The sequence below is a fragment of the Cynoglossus semilaevis genome, chromosome 2 (genome assembly GCF_000523025.1).
Source record: "Cynoglossus semilaevis isolate Cse_v1.0 chromosome 2, Cse_v1.0, whole genome shotgun sequence".
NCBI classification, from domain to species: domain Eukaryota; kingdom Metazoa; phylum Chordata; class Actinopteri; order Pleuronectiformes; family Cynoglossidae; genus Cynoglossus; species Cynoglossus semilaevis.
The window spans coordinates 10,605,936-10,623,295 of NC_024308.1; the positions used below are offsets into that span (position 1 = coordinate 10,605,936).

At 44.6% G+C, this 17,360-nt stretch overlaps 4 protein-coding genes across 4 annotated transcripts in view; 2 read left to right on the forward strand and 2 right to left on the reverse strand.

Annotated features, from left to right (window-relative positions):
- The window catches only part of LOC103398532 (tetraspanin-33), a 5,943-nt gene extending 2,323 nt beyond the window's left edge, over positions 1 to 3,620 (forward strand). Inside the window, exons 6-9 of the mRNA XM_017042267.2 lie at positions 257 to 352; positions 448 to 576; positions 1,072 to 1,224; positions 1,798 to 3,620. Of these exons, the coding sequence (XP_016897756.1) occupies positions 257 to 352; positions 448 to 576; positions 1,072 to 1,224; positions 1,798 to 1,938 (519 nt within the window). The 3' untranslated portion in view covers positions 1,939 to 3,620. The remainder of the gene's footprint in view (positions 1 to 256; positions 353 to 447; positions 577 to 1,071; positions 1,225 to 1,797) is intronic.
- Positions 2,970 to 5,633, reverse strand: s1pr1 (sphingosine-1-phosphate receptor 1). The gene is made up of 2 exons (XM_008337195.3): positions 5,420 to 5,633; positions 2,970 to 5,173 (listed from the first exon to the last, which is right to left on the reverse strand). The coding sequence occupies exon 2, from the start codon at positions 5,060 to 5,062 to the stop codon at positions 3,941 to 3,943; it is 1,122 nt and encodes a 373-aa protein (XP_008335417.1). The 5' UTR covers positions 5,063 to 5,173; positions 5,420 to 5,633; the 3' UTR covers positions 2,970 to 3,940.
- Positions 5,634 to 8,192: 2,559 nt separating this feature from the next.
- Positions 8,193 to 10,888, forward strand: dph5 (diphthamide biosynthesis 5). The gene is made up of 7 exons (XM_008337207.3): positions 8,193 to 8,440; positions 8,615 to 8,739; positions 9,003 to 9,111; positions 9,355 to 9,475; positions 9,833 to 9,872; positions 9,952 to 10,061; positions 10,417 to 10,888. The coding sequence occupies exons 1-7, from the start codon at positions 8,306 to 8,308 to the stop codon at positions 10,647 to 10,649; spliced, it is 873 nt and encodes a 290-aa protein (XP_008335429.1). The 5' UTR covers positions 8,193 to 8,305; the 3' UTR covers positions 10,650 to 10,888.
- Positions 10,889 to 11,251: 363 nt separating this feature from the next.
- Positions 11,252 to 17,226, reverse strand: slc30a7 (solute carrier family 30 member 7). Its single transcript, XM_008337219.3, is given in 12 exon segments — positions 11,252 to 11,678; positions 12,645 to 12,794; positions 12,872 to 12,962; positions 14,681 to 14,816; positions 14,935 to 14,979; positions 15,123 to 15,219; positions 15,221 to 15,384; positions 15,899 to 16,028; positions 16,126 to 16,213; positions 16,299 to 16,412; positions 16,564 to 16,665; positions 17,039 to 17,226. Coding segments are annotated over 12 exon segments (1,245 nt in total). The 5' UTR covers positions 17,119 to 17,226; the 3' UTR covers positions 11,252 to 11,630.
- Positions 17,227 to 17,360: the final 134 nt, after the last annotated feature.

Below are 17,360 nucleotides of genomic sequence, written 5' to 3' on the forward strand. Positions count from 1 at the left end.
TATTTTACTCATTTTTATAACAATAATATAAAAGTTTTCTTAATTATTATTATTTCATATTATCAATATATTTGTTTATATTGGTTTTTAGTTCTTTTTAATGGGGGAAATTCCATTGAGATGAGTGCTGTGGTGGAACGGATTAGACTGGTATCTCGAGGTTCCACTGTAGTTCCATTCGTATTCCCCGGTCCTGGTTCTGGTTCTAAAGCTCTCTGAAATGGTTCCGTGTTTGTGCCTCTGGTTTCTGGACCAGGTGATGGAGAGGACAGAGCTGCTCATGATCAAGGCTGTGGTCCGCTATCGGGAGGACTGGGACCTGGAGAACGCCATTGACTTCATCCAGAAGAAGGTAAAGGACCAGGGTCCAGGGTACTTCATCATGAAGGTTCATGCTGGAACCAACTGTGTCAATGACTCATTGTGTGTGGATGTGTGTATAAACAGTTCCAGTGCTGTGGAGTCCAACATTATCAGGACTGGTCCCAGAACCAGTACTTCCAGTGTTCAGAGACCAACCCCAGTGTGGAGGCCTGTGGAGTTCCTTTTTCCTGCTGCGTTCCACTGGAGAACCAGGTCACACGGTCACATGGTCACATGGTCCCACTGAGTTGAGGTTCATTTTTTACAATTTTTAGCTAAAGTTCACTCATTTATTTAAAATCTAACTTTAAACTTTAGCTTACCGTTGTTTGTGCTGTGGTTACCTTTTAGCTAGCTCTTACAACTTGACGTTAATATTGTTAAATACTTTTTGTCTGGACTCTTTTTTAGCTTCTTTCTTCTTGGACTAATGATAGGCTGACCCACTTTTGCTACATTTAGCTAATGTTTAGCTGTTTGTTTTTTTGGCTACATTTTGTTCTAGTTGTATGTCTACCCCAGAGTTGAGCTAACATTTAAAACTCTCTGTTGTTATGCTAATGTTTTACTTAGTTTATTTCCGATTTGGCTGCAAATCAGATGGTGCGACATATGTGAAATTATATACACTACTGTTTTATTTTCCACTGGTTTTAGTCATTGGATGTTATACCTGTTTATACATGTAATACGTGTTTCCTCCAGTAGACGGTGCTCAACACCATGTGTGGCTATGGGATGCAGCAGTCTGACGCTGACGCTGAAGTTTTCACTGTCGGCTGTTTGGAGAAAATTGTCTCTTGGGCCAAAAACAACCTGATCCTAGTGGCAGGTCTGACTGGAGCGCTTCTGCTGCTGGAGGTAACAGCGTCACCTGCTGGAGAGAGACACAAAGGCACAGTAAAAGAATGGCTGCAATGTAGTCATAGTGGTTAAAAGATAGCGAGTTTAAGTTAAAAACTCAATGTTAGCCACAAGAGTCAAAGTAAAAAAATTAAAAACTTCATCTGGACACAGTAATAATAATAATCTGATGATTTCTTCAGCTGGTTGAATATATTTATTTAGCTAACCTTAAGGTAACATTTATCATTCCATAAGTTAGTAACTTAACTGTCATTAGCTACGACATTACCTTTAATTTCTTTTCCTACAGCTAACAATTATCTTTTCTGAGCAAAAGTTGATGTATCCTTGATCAAAGGTTTTAGCTAGTGCTGAGCTGACGTCTGAGCTGGCTATCTTTTAGCCTCATCTGAACACATATTCATAGTGAATCCTGATGGAACCTATAGTCAATCTCACACCAAACTTCATGGAGAAAAAGAGTGATTTTAGCTCACAGAGCAGTGGACCAGCATCAGCTGGTAGGACCACTAGTCATCTCTGTATGGACAGACGTTGACTTTGTGTCCAACTGTTGTCTCCCCTCAGGTCTGTCTCATTGTTCTGGCTGCAGCTCAGATGTCCTGGATTAAGAGAGTCAAACACAGAGAAGAAAAAAAGACGATCAGGAAGACAGACAGGAAGGACAGCCTGTGGTATCCTGCGTTCACCGACTTTGATGACGAGTGACAGGCTGCAGCTTTGTTTTTTTAACGCTCTCCACGTCTCTAACCTTGACGTCCTCAGAGAAAATATATATATGTATATATATGCATATATACATGTATGTACATATATGTATATACTGTATGTGTATATCCATATATACTGTATATACATACAATGTATACATACACATATATTTATATATGTATATATAAATATATATGTGTGTATATATATATACACACACATGTATGTATATATTGCGGTAAGTTGCGGTCAATAAATACGTAAATGTGAACAGAACAGTGTCTACATTAATATGTAAATATATATGTCTAATATATGTCCTACTGACTCTTTTCATTGGTCTACATTTAAGGGATTGTTTGTTCTAAAGTGATCAAACATTGGCTAAAAATATATAAAATATAAAATGGTCCAAAAGTTAAAAATAAAGGCTTTAACAGAACTTCCGTTAACATATCTGGGCCAGAACCAACATGGGCCAGATATCTGGGCCAGACTTACATTGACAGAACACTGCAACTGAGAGAAGAAGAAGAGGGAGAATCGGGCCTTCCCTGGAATACCAGCACGCAGCCCAACTGAGACCTTTGACCTTCCTGTGTTCACCAACACACACCACAGCGTGGAAGGAAACAGAAGGCACAGTGATCAAGGGAAGATCAGAAACAGACCTGACCGGACTGGACCATGGTCAGATTGAGGCAGTTAATTATTGAGTCCAAAGTTAAATTATTCAACTTACGTGGAATCCGGACTGGACCGAAACAAACAGCCTGGACTCCAGACCATGGACACTGACCACTGAGTCCAGGAGGGGTGAGTGAGAGACCCAGGGTGAGAACTGGTGACATGGGTTAGGACTGATGAGCAGGGAGACACAGCTGAGTGAAATGACACTGACAACAAAGAGGAGGGGAACATGTTAGCATTCTCCACTAGCTGAGCACAGCTCGCAGAGCATGCTAACATATTAACATATTAAACAGTGTTAACTAGCAGCATGAACCAGTAAGAAACTCAGGATCGTCTGCAATTGTTTCTGTCTTTATTAAAATCACTACGACGACAAGGATCAAAGTTAAAAACACGCAGAGATTAAAGAGACGACCACACCGACGACCTGGACCTCAGGAGGTCTGGTCAGGGTTCAGCCTCTGGACCACAGTGACCTCGACACTGAATACTGGAGCAAATAGTGCTGTTTGCCATTAGGGGGCGACAGTGCTGCTCCTAAAAAGAAGTGCTTGTGATGGAAGTCAATAGGTACATTTTCATCACAGGAACCAGAACCAGAAAAACCAGAACATTTTAAGTGGAGGAACCGGGGACAGTACTGGTACCAATGTGTAGCTGGTTGGTCAGAAAAAACTGATGGATTTTCTTAAAACCAAGGTCCAAAAACAGAACTGTTTTATTGGACTGTATTGGACCATGGAACGGGTTCCAGGGAAGTCATGTGACTGATTGTTTGGACTGTTTGGTGTCACAGGAATTAGAGAACTGAATGACAAAAACTTGACTGATGTAATTTGACCTCTGACCTATGATCAGATTCATCTGAAGAATGAACTCACCAAATGTAATTGTGACACTTTTTTAAATAGTTCCAAGGACTAATTATTTTACTGGTACTTTTGTTGTTGTGGAACTTTTATATTTCTGGAATCACCCAGGGTAAGCAAGAACCATTGAATTTCTGGAACACATATGAGCTCAATGTCGGCTCAAGGTGTTTTTAACCTGAATTGATGAGAAGCAAAACTAAATCAAAAACGTTTTTTTCCTTAAATACTTTCAGGTTTTACAGGTTCTAGTAACAGGGTCAGTAAAATGTCTGATTCTGGAGATCAGTTCCATGTTGAAACTCTGTCACTCCAGACCTCCTCCTGACCCCTGGTTCTGTCCACTGGTCTACAGAGGGATCAGTTCCAAGAACTCCTGTTCAAACACCAACGTTGTCCAAGTTAAGGAACTCCTCATTCCTGGAATGTTCCAGGGTTTATGACGACGAGGTGACATTTCCCAACGATGCCACGGTGCTCTCCTTTGGAGAGTACTCCATCTCCTCCTTGTTGGGGTGGGAGGAGTTGTCCGACTTGCTGCGGCTGAACTCCACACCCACGATAGGTCCGCTGCACTTCCTATGTGGTCGGATGCAGGAGGTGCAGCAGAGCAGGGTCTTGAGGAAGGCCGAGCGCATCTCGTTACTGGTCAGGGTGTAAATGAGAGGGTTCATGGCCGAGTTGAGGACGGCGAGTGCCAGGAACCACTCGGCCTTGTAGAGTATGGAGCAGGTCAGCGTCTCACAAGCTACGTCCAGCAACAGGAGGATGAAGAGCGGCGCCCAGCAGGCGATGAAGCAGCTGAGGACGATGATGACGGTCTTCAGCAGAGCCAGGGACTTCTCCGAGCTTTTGCTGTTTCCACAGGAGCCGCTGCGCCCATTGGTTCCCTTACGGAAAACCAGTTTGCGGCTCCTGGTGCGGACCAGCACGTAAATGCGGGCGTAGAGGACCACAATGGCCAGGAGGATGACGCTGAAGACGGTGGTGCAGAAAAGGATGTAGGTCTTGTGGTAGAGCGGCAGGACGGTCGAGCAGTGGCTCATGCTTTGGATGCAGTTCCAGCCCATAACTGGCAGACCTCCCAGAACCGCCGCGATCATCCAGACGGTGCTGATGAGCAGGAACACCCTGCAGGTGTTCCCGTTGTTGTGCAGCTTCATCTTCAGCATGGTGAGGTGGCGCTCGATGGCGATGGCCAGCAGACTGAAGACCGAGGCGGCCAACGCCACAAACATGCTGCCCTCCCTGAAGAACCACTGAGTGGGCGTCAGCTTGTAGGTGTTGGCTCCCGACAGCAAGATGTTAGCGGTGTAGACCACACCTGCCAGGAGGTCTGACAGCGCCAGGTTCCCAATGAAGTAATACATGGGTTTGTGAAACTTCTTGGTCCTCCAGATGGTGGTGAGGACCAGGATGTTCTCCAGGATGATGAAGCAGCACACAATGATGAAGACCACAGAGTCAGCCTTCAGACCTGAGTCCTGCTCCGTCTTCCTGAACTTTCCCGTGTGGTTGTAGTGTTTGGAGATCAGGTCGGTGTAGGAAGGTTCAGCCATGGCCTGCAGTTGTAGCAGGGGTCCAGCAGGGGGAGCTGTTTCCTCAGACTTTAGTGCTTCATGTCATGAGGAGGGGCAGAGGGGGTCCTGCTGCTGGACCGGGACATGGTCCTGTCAAAGACCAGGAAACAAGACCAATTTTAAACCAACAAACAAAAACAATCAAAGCTGACATGAGTGACATCATCAGTGACATCATCAGAGTGGCATCATCAGAGTGACGGCTCACAGACGACTGTAACTAAGTCATGATACATAGATACAAAGGTGAAGTGATGTCATTGTTGAGTCAGCTGACTGTGTTCACTGTCATTCACAACAGTCATTCAAGGAAAAGTTCTGGAAAAGATTCTTTACCTTCAGAAGAAAAGAAGAAGAAAATCCTCAGAGAGCAGAGCGACAGGGAAACGTCCGACAGTAGGGAGAGTCTGAACACAAGTGAGGAGAGAGAGAGGGGAGAGAGAGGGAGGGAGCAAGAGAGAGAGAAAGAGACAGGGAGGGGGGGTCTGGACACACACAAAAGGAAATGGGGTGAGAGGGACACAGAAAGAGGGGCGAGAGAGGGGGAAATATGGAATACAGAGGTGATGTAAAACAAGAGTGAGGGGGAGGAGCGAGGGAGGGAGGGAGGTAAGGAGGGAGGGAGGGAGGGATGGAGTGAAGAAAGAAACAAAAGTGAAAAATATTTTAATTCAAGAAAAGATGGAGGAAAGGTATTTACAGAGTTTATAAAAAAACTGAGAGTATGTGGTGATGATGATGATGATGAAGACGATAATGGTGAGGATGATGATGATAAAGATGATCGTGAGGATGACGGTGATGATGAAGATGAAGATGCTGGATCTCAATTTCTGATCACTGCTCACAGGAATTAGAATGTGGGGAGAAGAGAAAATGTTGAGGGAGGAGAAGGGGGAGAAGAGAGAGGGGGTTTGTGGGTAACAAAGACCTCCACATAGCTGAGCGTTACCATGACCACCACTGGAGGGAAACATATTCAAAGAACACAAGAACCACAGACCACACTCTTTAACTGTTGAAGCCCAAGAGAATCCACAGCTCTGGCCCTGAATGGACCTGGACCTGGACCTGGACCGGGACCGGGATCGGGTCTCTGACTCATCTTGATTCTTGTGTCAGGTGGATGTGGTTCTGGATCTCTCTGGAACTTGACATGAACACATGTTCTAAGAGTTTCTCCATGCCACCAGTCTTGAGACTAAAGTAAACAAAGTTAACAAATATTTATATTTAACCAAGTTGTTTTACAAAGTAAATAAACCTTTTACCCAAATGACCAAGTCTTTAAAACAATTATATAATTACGTATGTTAAATCTTAATCCGAGTTAAATATTAACAAAATTAAACAGGTCTTTGAATCGAGTTAGCAAGTCTTTGAATTAAGTTTAAAAAGTCTTTAAATTGAGCTAACAGGTCTTTTAATCGAGTTAACAAGTCGTTTAATTGAGTTAACAAGTTTTTCAGTCAAGTTAACAGGTCTTTGAATCAAGTTTACAAGTCTTTCAGTCGAGTTAACAAGTCTTAGTTTAAATGCTCTCAAACACTTGGGTTTAACCAGAAGGTTTCTGGTCCTTCCCAAATATGGTTCCTGCTGCAGGGACAAAATAATTAATTTTCTCTGCACCTCTAAAACCACTGGTCCATAACCAGAACTGTACGTTAGAACTATTGTCTGTGCTCCAGAGACGAGTCTAGAGAATGGAGCCAACAGGAAGTCCTGGTACTGATATAGACGTTTCTAAACAAAAATCACAGTTAAAAAAATAAAACACGAGTGTGTGTGTGTGTGTGTGTCATTAGAGAGTGAAAAAACTCAGAAAATAAACTCAGAATGTGAATGTGACGGTCTTTGTCCTGTAATTGGAGATTGTTCTGTTGAAGTTCAGATTCACAAATGTGTGTGTGTGTGTGTGTGAACACAAACAGTTAACACACACACACACACTTGGATGAGGCTGATTCTCTGGATGACTGGAGCCAACCAAACTGAAACATAACCACAAAAGACCTCCAGCCCCCCACACTCCCACTCTCTCACTCCTCCCCCATCACTTTATCACTCTCCGACTCTGCCCCCATCCTCACCTCCTTTTCCTTCACCCCCTAAAATATAAAAAGGAGAGGAGTCCATTATGTAACACACCAACATCCCAGTCATTAACTGAAAAGAGAGAGAGTGTGTGTGTGTGTTCGTGTGTGTGTGTAGCAGCTTGTTTACCACACTGAACGGCGATGGAGGAAGTGGACAGCAGAGACAGAGCACAACTTTTTCCCACCGCTTTCATTCACACTAAAGCTGCTTTCACAAAAGAGACGTCTCCATGGAAACCAGCGGGGGGTTCACACAAACATCTTCCAGCTAAACAAATAAAAAAGTAAAAACTGTCATACAGTGGATAAAAACATTTATAAGCTGCTGTAAAAAAAACAACACAAACAAGCTAAGCGTTAGCTAAACTATAGCTAACTGTTAGCTAAATGATAGCTTAGAACTGACTCCAAAACCCCCAGACCTAGGCAAAAATAAAACTAAATAATTAGTATTTTTATACATTTAATTTAAAAACAGTCAGAAAATCAAAATTAACCATCCACCTATCCAATTTCTTTGAATGGAAACCTTGTGAAATATGACAATTATATGTATTTCCCTGTGATGCAATATGCCATTTTTCTAACATGCTAAACCTCATTAACACTAATGTAGTGTATAAATACCATTAGCTTCACATCTAGGCTGTGTTTTTATTTGTTTATTGTTGCTAACGTTTTCTATGCCACACAAAGATAAAATATATATCTTGATAAACAGAACCTAGATATATTCAGCTTTGTAGTACAGTAGTTTAAAGATGTACAAATGAGTACAGTACAACAGACATTACAACAAGAACCACTAAACCGAAGGGGTTAACAAAATTATTATTCCAAAAGTATAAATTAGAGAAATATGTATTTAAAGTTAAAAATAGTTTCTTAAAAGTAAATGTCTTCCTCCTGTAGGCTGGATACAACCTACTGACATGCCAGTTTAGTGAGCCACTAGACTTAGCCACTTAAGTGAGCGGAACGTACAGCGGTGGCAGCTGTCGTAAACAACAAAAACACATTGCGACTCAAAGCCGTATTCTGCTCTGTCCTCTGAACCTCCATGTGAGAGTTAGAAGAGAGTTCCGGTGTAAAGCAGCGGCTTAGTATACACTCTGAGGCCGATATCATGCTGTTCCTGATCGGTCTGGGTCTGGGAGACGCCCGGGACATCACGGTGAAAGGTTTGGAAGCGCTGCGGAGCTGCAGCCGGGTGTATCTGGAGGAGTACACATCTGTCCTAAGCGGGGGGAAGGGAGCGCTGGTGAGTCGATACACAAACCGGCTCTGAGTAAAATAAAGTTTACTGAGCAGAGCGGCGGATAGGGGACGCTAGTGGGTCAATACAGAGTGGAAAAACAGGTGTCAATTCTAACTTGTCACCTGGTGGCGCTGCTTGTCTTGACTCACTTGGCTAACGTTAAGTTCTCGTCCTCAGGAGAGTTTCTATGGTAAAGAGTTGATAGTTGCTGACAGGGAGCAGGTGGAACAACGATCAGAGGAGATTTTAAAGGACGCAGACAAGGAGGACGTTGGTTTTTTGGTGGTGGGTGACCCCTTTGGGTGAGTGACTCCATCACAGACACTTCACCTGCACTCTTCCTCTTAGACACACTTTTGCCATTCTGTCTTAAAGTTTTAGCTTGCAGAGAGTCAGGAGCTATGGTTCTCTTGCTGCCTCCAGTGGTCAGTCTGTGTTAATGAAAATAATTTGAACAAAGGATTCTTGAAGATGATGTTGGTTTGAAGTAAATAAGTGTCCAGAATGAATATTTCATCTTGGTGTATTGACTAAGAGTGGGCCTCCCTATGTGACCCTTGAACAGGGCCACGACCCACAGTGACCTGGTCCTCAGAGCTGTGAATGCTGGGATACCGTACAAAGTGATCCACAACGCCTCCATCCTGAACGCTGTGGGCTGCTGCGGACTGCAGGTTCATCTGTCAATGAGCTTTGACGGCAGCCAATCAGAGTGCAGGACACAGCTGCACCACACACACACGTATAGCAATAAAGCTTCCTCTGAGGGGTCGTTAATATGTTAATGAGGGGGCATGTGTTTAAAATAACCCCCAGCCCACCCCCGCACACATCTGTTAGACAAAGCAATAACAGTCAGTAAGAATATTTAAATATTTATATAATCTGTGTGTGTGTGTGTGTGTGTGTTATTACAGTTGTATAATTTCGGTGAGACCGTGTCTTTGGTGTTCTGGACGGAGACGTGGAGACCTGAGAGCTTCTTTGACAAAATCTGCAAAAACAGACAAATGGGATTACACACACTCTGTCTACTGGGTAGTACGCACACACACACACACACACATACATACACACACAGACAGACACTCCTCAGGGATCTGAACCTGCAGGTCACACTTCATTTAATGGCCTCTGGGTGTGTGTGTGTGTGTGTGTATCCTGCTGAGACGGTCGTTAATCATTCAGACAGAAAATAAAAACCACAGGGTTTTATGAATGAATAACAAAAACTTCTACTGCTACTACTACTTATTTGAGATATTACTAAAATTCTTGGAAAGTTTATCCAAAAAAATCTAAATTTTTTAAAATAATTTTTGGACAACAAAGAGAGCTAGCTGAAAGTTAGCCAAACCTACATTTAATCCTAACCACAAGTGTTCTTCTCCACAGACATTAAAGTGAAGGAACAGAGCGTGGAGAACATGATGAGGTGAGGATCCTGTTCAGAACCTGGACTAGATCTAGGTCTGCTCGTTCTGGTTCTGATTCAGTCTGTTTTGTGGACTCAGAGGGAAAAAAATCTATGAACCTCCACGCTTCATGACCGTCAGTCAGGCAGCAGATCAGCTGGTCCAGATCATCAGAAGGAGGAGGGAGGACGAGCCGGGGGAGGAGCTAGGTGAGTCTTACCCAAGTCACATGACATGCCAGGTAAACACAGGAAGTGACAGACAGTGAGGAACCAACCACCACCAAAATTCACGTGTGACCCTAAATCAGTACTTCTCAAATAGTGGGGCAAGGGTGGGGGGGGGTATTGCACGCTGTACATAAGTGTACCACTGCTGTAATGCTTGAATGATAACAAGCCTCCAGTCACTAGGTGGCATACAGTGGTTTGTACAGAAGAAGTATACCTCTTATCAGGTACTCAGTAGTATTTCAATTTGCGGGGTTCTGGGTCAGAGGAGGTTGACAGAACATTATTGACAACCTGTTGATGTCACTGCTCGCTTCCCTCACCTCCACCCCAGGTGTGACCGAGGACACGGTGTGTGTAGGTGTTGCCCGACTTGGAGCGGACGATCAGGAGATCCGTGCGGCGACCTTGGGCCAGCTGGTGTCATGTGACCTGGGTGCTCCACTCCACTCACTGGTGGTCACCGGTCGACTCCACCCACTGGAGGTGGAGATGCTTCAAGTCAACGCTGAGACCAGCGCTCTGGATCACCTGACCATGGTTGACAGCTCCACCTACACTTCATAACAAGAAATACACACCCAAACACGCGCGTTAATATGACACTGGCGGACCAGCTCCAGCAGGGGGCGAAGCAAACACGGGGCAGTTCCAGGAACCTTGACATCAGGACTCACAAGGTTTGGCACAGAACTGGGTAGATTGGGTCCAGAAAGTTTGACTCCAGGGCCAGAAAAAACCAATCCAGTTCAAGTGTGAAGTTTGATGTGGACAGAAAATAAAGTCGTGAACGTTCACTCGTTCAATTTGTGATTTGTGATACTCCGATAAAGTCCGGACTAACGACATCCAGGTTCTCTGAACACTGACTAGTCCAACTAAAACTGATTTCATGTTAAGATTAATTCATTGTGAACCTGATTCAAAAACCGCCAATGACACGAGTGCTGGGGGAATGATGGTGTTGCAGCTTTGACCTTAAAAAGGGAGACTTTGAAGTTAATTAAAACAATCAACCCTAGTTTTAATTCAGAAATATCTTGACTGAACAGGATGTGATTTTATATATGTGTAGATGAATACAAGTAAAATGTAAACAGGAAACCAGATCCTCTCAATAACATCATCAGGTCTGTGATGTCATCAAAAATCTATAGTCTGCTCAGAGAAAAAGAGAATTAAATTTATTACAGTGGAAAATAAACAAGTCACATGGTTTTGGCACGTTCAAAGACAGAAAGTGACATCTCATACAATCTGACCACAGCCCAGTCAGATTGTATCAGATCTGATCCCAGTGGCGATGTCACAGAGGGGGCGGAGTCAGATCGTCCGTAGATGATGATGATGAAGAAGGCACTTTAACGTGAAGATAAAAGGGGTGGAGTTTAAAAAAAACAGAGGGGCTTAGTGCCTCCCCACAAACCTGCTTCAGTTTGTTTACAGGAAGTGAAGAGGCGGGGCTCAGAGGAGAGGCGAGATCAGCTGCACCAGCAGACTGAATGTGATTGGTCCCAGTCATTAAAAAGAAAGAAGTAGGAGGAGCTTCTACATGGCCGCCATGTCAATCTGAACGTAGAGCTGTCGCACGCCTGCCTGCAGGGGGAGACAGAGAGTGAGAGAGACTTATTACTGAAAGTACGAATAAAAGTAATACAGACCGAGTACTGCGATGAATCTACACATGCAAATTATTACTTAGTTGTCTAATACTACCAAAATACTGCTTTGAATACTGCTAAAAACTTTTTAATAAAACTCTAGACACGTCCGGTTTGTCGTGTGCTGTGTTCGACAACAGTGCTGATTACAGGTGGGATAAAATAAATGGAAACATTAATTAATATACTAATAGTGGTAATATGAGTAAACCTTACATAGTACTGAATATCCTACAACAAATACTCATTAAGACTAATTGTACTGTATTAATAACAAGTGCTGCTGAACACAGGATGGTACAGGGAACTGTGCTCCGTAATGTGTTCAGGTACCTGTGTGAAGATGTGGTGGGTCTGGCTGAGGATCCAGCGTGTGTCTGCGTCCGGGGCGACAAGCAGCTTCAACGTCCCGATGTAAACGTCGGTGCACAGGGTCCAGAAATGAGGTTCCTGTAGGTTGTAGACGCCCTGCAGCTGCTGCACCTAAAGGAACCACAGCAGAAAACACTGTAGAACTGAGAAGGGTTAGGTTAAGAGCGGGGGAGGGGCTGATAACTCACCCTTTGATAACATTCTGGTAGGACATGGTCCAGAGATGGTGGAGTTCTCTGCATCAGGATTCCAATGGACTCCCGCAGTAATGGCACCACGCTGAGGGTAAAAGGTCAAAGGTTTAGTTTGAGTTCAGCTCTCTGACTAGAGTTTGTCTAAAAAGTCGAGGTTTATTTTGAATCGGGTTTGGTCTAAAACGTGAAGGTTTTTTGACTGGGGTTTGTTCTGAAAAGTGAAAGTTTTTTGACTGGGGTTTGGTTTAAAACATGAAGGATTTTTGACTGGGGATTGGTCTAAAACGTGAAGGTTTCTCGACTGCGGTTCTGTGCTCCGTAATGTGTTCAGGTACCTGTGTGAAGATGTGGTGGGTCTGGCTGAGGATCCAGCGTGTGTCTGCGTCCGGGGCGACAAGCAGCTTCAACGTCCCGATGTAAACGTCGGTGCACAGGGTCCAGAAATGAGGTTCCTGTAGGTTGTAGACGCCCTGCAGCTGCTGCACCTAAAGGAACCACAGCAGAAAACACTGTAGAACTGAGAAGGGTTAGGTTAAGAGCGGGGGAGGGGCTGATAACTCACCCTTTGATAACATTCTGGTAGGACATGGTCCAGAGATGGTGGAGTTCTCTGCATCAGGATTCCAATGGACTCCCGCAGTAATGGCACCACGCTGAGGGTAAAAGGTCAAAGGTTTAGTTTGAGTTCAGCTCTCTGACTAGAGTTTGTCTAAAAAGTCGAGGTTTATTTTGAATCGGGTTTGGTCTAAAACGTGAAGGTTTTTTGACTGGGGTTTGTTCTGAAAAGTGAAGGTTTTTTGACTGGGGTTTGGTTTAAAACATGAAGGTTTCTTGACTGGGGTTTGGTTGTCTTCCAGCTGCAGTAATCTGAATCCTCTGGTCTACTGAGGTCTCAGAGCGCAGCCTCAGACCACAGATCTTCTCCTCCAATGATGAGCCAATGATGCAGCTGCATCTTTTCCATCCTATCAAAACCACATCAGCTCAGTTCATCACTGAGGGCTTCTGGGAAATCTGACCACTGCATGTTCCTGCCCAGGACGGACTCCAGGTTCATGCCGGTGGTTGTTGGAGCTGAGGAAAGTATGAGCTGTACATTCTTTACACAAGTGGAAAACCAGGAGGAGGAGGAACACTGGGAAGGAGGAGGCTGTTGAGGAGAACAAAGGTCTAAAGATCCAGCAGAGAACCTCAGTTAACGTTCTTTTGATGATTCCTCACAAACACAGTGGTTTAACAGCAGACTCAAAACTCCTCAAGTTATAAATGTTGTGCAACACAGAGATGTCCTCCCTCCCATGTGTTGGTTAACATGTAGAAACCTTTGAGCTGACTTTCAGTTCTCTCTGCTAAATTAAGGGAGTTTGGGTTTGAGGGTTGTTTTTTTTTGTTTGAACTTTGATAAAAAACACTTTATAATACATTTTTTAACATGTTAATTATTTAAAATAATCTTTTCCAATATTTACAATTTTTTTTTAACAAAATGTGTTAAACAATTGGCTGTAACCTAGGTTACCATCCTACATAGCTTTTAGCCTATTAGAATTTTAGCTTCCACTTTGCTGCCAACTGTGCCATTTAGCTCTTAGCTACTGGCATTTTGTAGGCTAGCTTTTAGCTATGTGGTGGAAGTTAAGACACTATTTAGTAACTGTTGGATATGTTGCCATCCCTTTGTTGGCTCAACTTGTGGTTCCAAACTCTGTCCTTCTTTTTGTCGGTCCTGTCAGAGTTGGACTGGTCTGCAGCACTGATGGAGGAGAGGAGTCCAGAGTGGTGCTGGTTCTGGAGGAGCTCAGATGAATGCAACTCAAACAGAGGAGACGAGAGCACTGATGCCCCCTGCTGGTGATCGATAGGCAGTGACACATTCCACACAGCCAGACCGTTTAAAATATATCAAGAGAACGTACGTTGATCAAAGTATTTGAGAAAATACTTTGGAAGGTTAGAATACGTCACTTTGCAAATCGAAACAAAACTTTTCTTGAAACTCTCTGAACATTAGAGCAGTTCATCCACCTGTGCTTTTAGGTCTTCCTCCACAAGGGGGTATCAATGAGTTTCATCCCACCTGCCCATGTTGATGTAGTCAGGTCTGACCTCTGACCTCCGTCAGTCTGTGACCCTCTCAGGAGACCTCAGTCTGGTCCTGGAGGAGTCCAAGCTGGCCTGTGGTCTCCGTCCTGTTCACGCCCCAGTTCCAGCCTGGTCCCTATCTTTACTGGTTCCTCTGGTGTTCCTTTATTGGGATTCCTTCTGGGTCTTTTTTCTTCTGTTTTTAACCACGCTCTCCTGCTGTAAGCTTCCTCCTCAACCAACACTCTGTCTCTGTGTGTGTGTGTGTGTGTGTGAGATGGTTAGTCACCTGACTCCAATTAGCAGAGCGATCAGCATGGAGCAGATTGGATCTGCGATCATCAGGTCATACTTCTGCATCAGCAAAGCAGAGATGATGACACCTACACTGCCCAGAGTGTCAGCCATGATGTGGAGGAGGACCCCTGTGACACACACACACACACACACACACAGACACACACACACACACACACACACACATGGACCATGAGGTCAGATGGTAGAGACAGATTTCCTGGTCACTCAGAGATGAAGTCTCACCTTGAAGGATCTGTTTACTGGAACCTTTTCCTGGTGTGTACTGGTCTGGAACAGAGAAGAAGAAAAAGATGATCAGACTGAGACTGAGACACACACACACCGACACAAACACACACACCGACACCGACCAAAGTCCATAGAGAAAATCAGTGATGTTGTCAGACCGTGTCCACACAAGACTAACTCACCATGACATCCTGGATCCTCGTGTCCATGACCGTGTCCATGTCCGTGATCGTGTCCATGTCCGTGATCGTGTCCATGTCCGTGATCGTGTCCATGTCCGTGATCGTCCGTGATCGTGTCCATCGTGATCGTGTCCATGTCCGTGATCGTGTCCATGTCCGTGATCGTGTCCATGCTGGTCTGTGAATTTGCTCTGGACACTCTGTCCGTGACTGTGTCCGTGGCTCAGACCCCCATTAAACAGTGAGTGACTGTGTCCGTGACCTGGGACAGACCAATCAGATCAGCAGTGAACATCTACTACTACTTACATAACACAACGCATCACATCCTGTTAGCATTGTTGCCCTGTATATAACCCCCCCCAGCTGCCCCTTCTAGGAGGTTTGGGGATAATCCAGATATTCTGTTAATAATACTGTAGAATATTCTGGATGCTGTGAGCTGTTGTGGAATCCTTTGTGATGTCATGAGGTTTAAAAGAGATTCAAATGTTCTGTGGTGTTCCAAGATTCAACCACATGTTTGTATGTTCTAGGATTTAACAAAACAGCGTTTAAGGAACGTTCTCATGTGTCAGGAAGTCACTGACGTTCTAATGAAGTTCTAGGGTTGGTTCAGAGAACATCTGTATGATGTGAGAAGGTCTGAATGGTCCAAAGGTTTTCAGACCTGGCATGTGTTCTCACCACACGGTGTCGCTCTGGAAACACTGTGGCTGTTTTGGAAGGGACTAGGGTTTTTGAATGAATGAGGATTTTTGGAAATGTTTATGTACCTTCTTCTCCATGAGAGTGTCCATGACCTCCATGTTGGAACACGAAGATCCCCACCAGATTCACCAGAAGACCGGCCACAGAGACAGGAAGTAGACGCTCATGGTGGACATCAGGAGGCTCCAGGGCTCTCTGACGGGGGACGAGGGGGTGTTCATACATCTGTGTGTGTGTGTCTGTGTGTGTGTGTGTCTGTGTGTGTGTGTGTGTGTGTGTGTGCACGTTTTACCTCGACTCCCTCAGAGAAAATGAAAAACGCTGTGAAGATGAGAAAGAGTCCGTTCACGAAGCCTGCCAACACTTCTGCTCTGACATAACTGAGACAGACAGACACACACACACAGACACAGAGTCAGTCACATGATCAGTGGTGGGGTTTCACAGGTCAGATGTCAGGCTCACCCGTAGGAGAAGCTGTCATTGGATCTCCACCTGGAGATGACAGAGGCTGCCAGTCCAGCCAACAGAGCCGTGCAGTCGAAGAACATGTGGAAGGAATCGGAGATCAGTCCTAAACTGGAGGCACAGGTCAACAGTACCATCATCAGTACCATAGAGGTGAGCCAGGTCAACAGTACCATCATCAGTACAATTAACAATACAACACTGGGTGTTGTTGTCGGTCCTATTGTTAGCAGTTAGCATCTTAGCCTGGGTCTCTCCTTACCTGTTGCTCCAGATTCCGTACGTCAGCTCCACAAAGGCGAAAGACAGGTTGAGGCAGAGGAAGGAGAAAAGGTTCCTGGAGGTTTTATCAGCCAGGATCGACCTGGAATATAGGCAGAACAGAGAAGGTCTGAGCAGAAGATAACAGTCGGCCAACTGAAAACAGTCAAACAGTCTGTGAACAACAATGGAAAAGAGCTAACAAACAGGAGTTGACCAAAACAAATGGGCAGGTTAAAACCAATCACCGCTCCGTCAGTCAGTGATGGTAAACCAAACAATTAACCAGACAGGCAGTAAATCAGCCAGCAGATAGGCAGTAACACGTCAGTGGAAAATTGAACAGTTGAAAAGTGACGCCATTCAGTGATGTTAAATCAACAACAGTGACCCGGTGTTAAAGCTAACCGGATAGCTTCACGCTAACAGCATCAGTGCGGTTAGCCTAGTTAGCAGCGGTAATGAAGTAGGTTTACCTGAACCAGCTGGAGAGTTTGAGCAGCAGGTTAAACTTGGCGGGTTTATATTCGTCATCTTTGATAGATAAAGGTAACATGTTCACACACCTGAGCGCACACACACACACACTCTCTCCCTCTCTCTCTCTCTCGCTCTCTCTCACACACACATACACACAAACTGACCACGTAGACTTAGCTATGTGAGTTAACTTCCGCTGCGCCCACATTTCAAAATAAAGGTCTGTGGCGTTGAGGGATGACCGAAACTGTGCTTGCTGTCTCTGAATACACTGACGCCTACTGACAAAGCAGACAAACTACAGGGGAGATACTGACA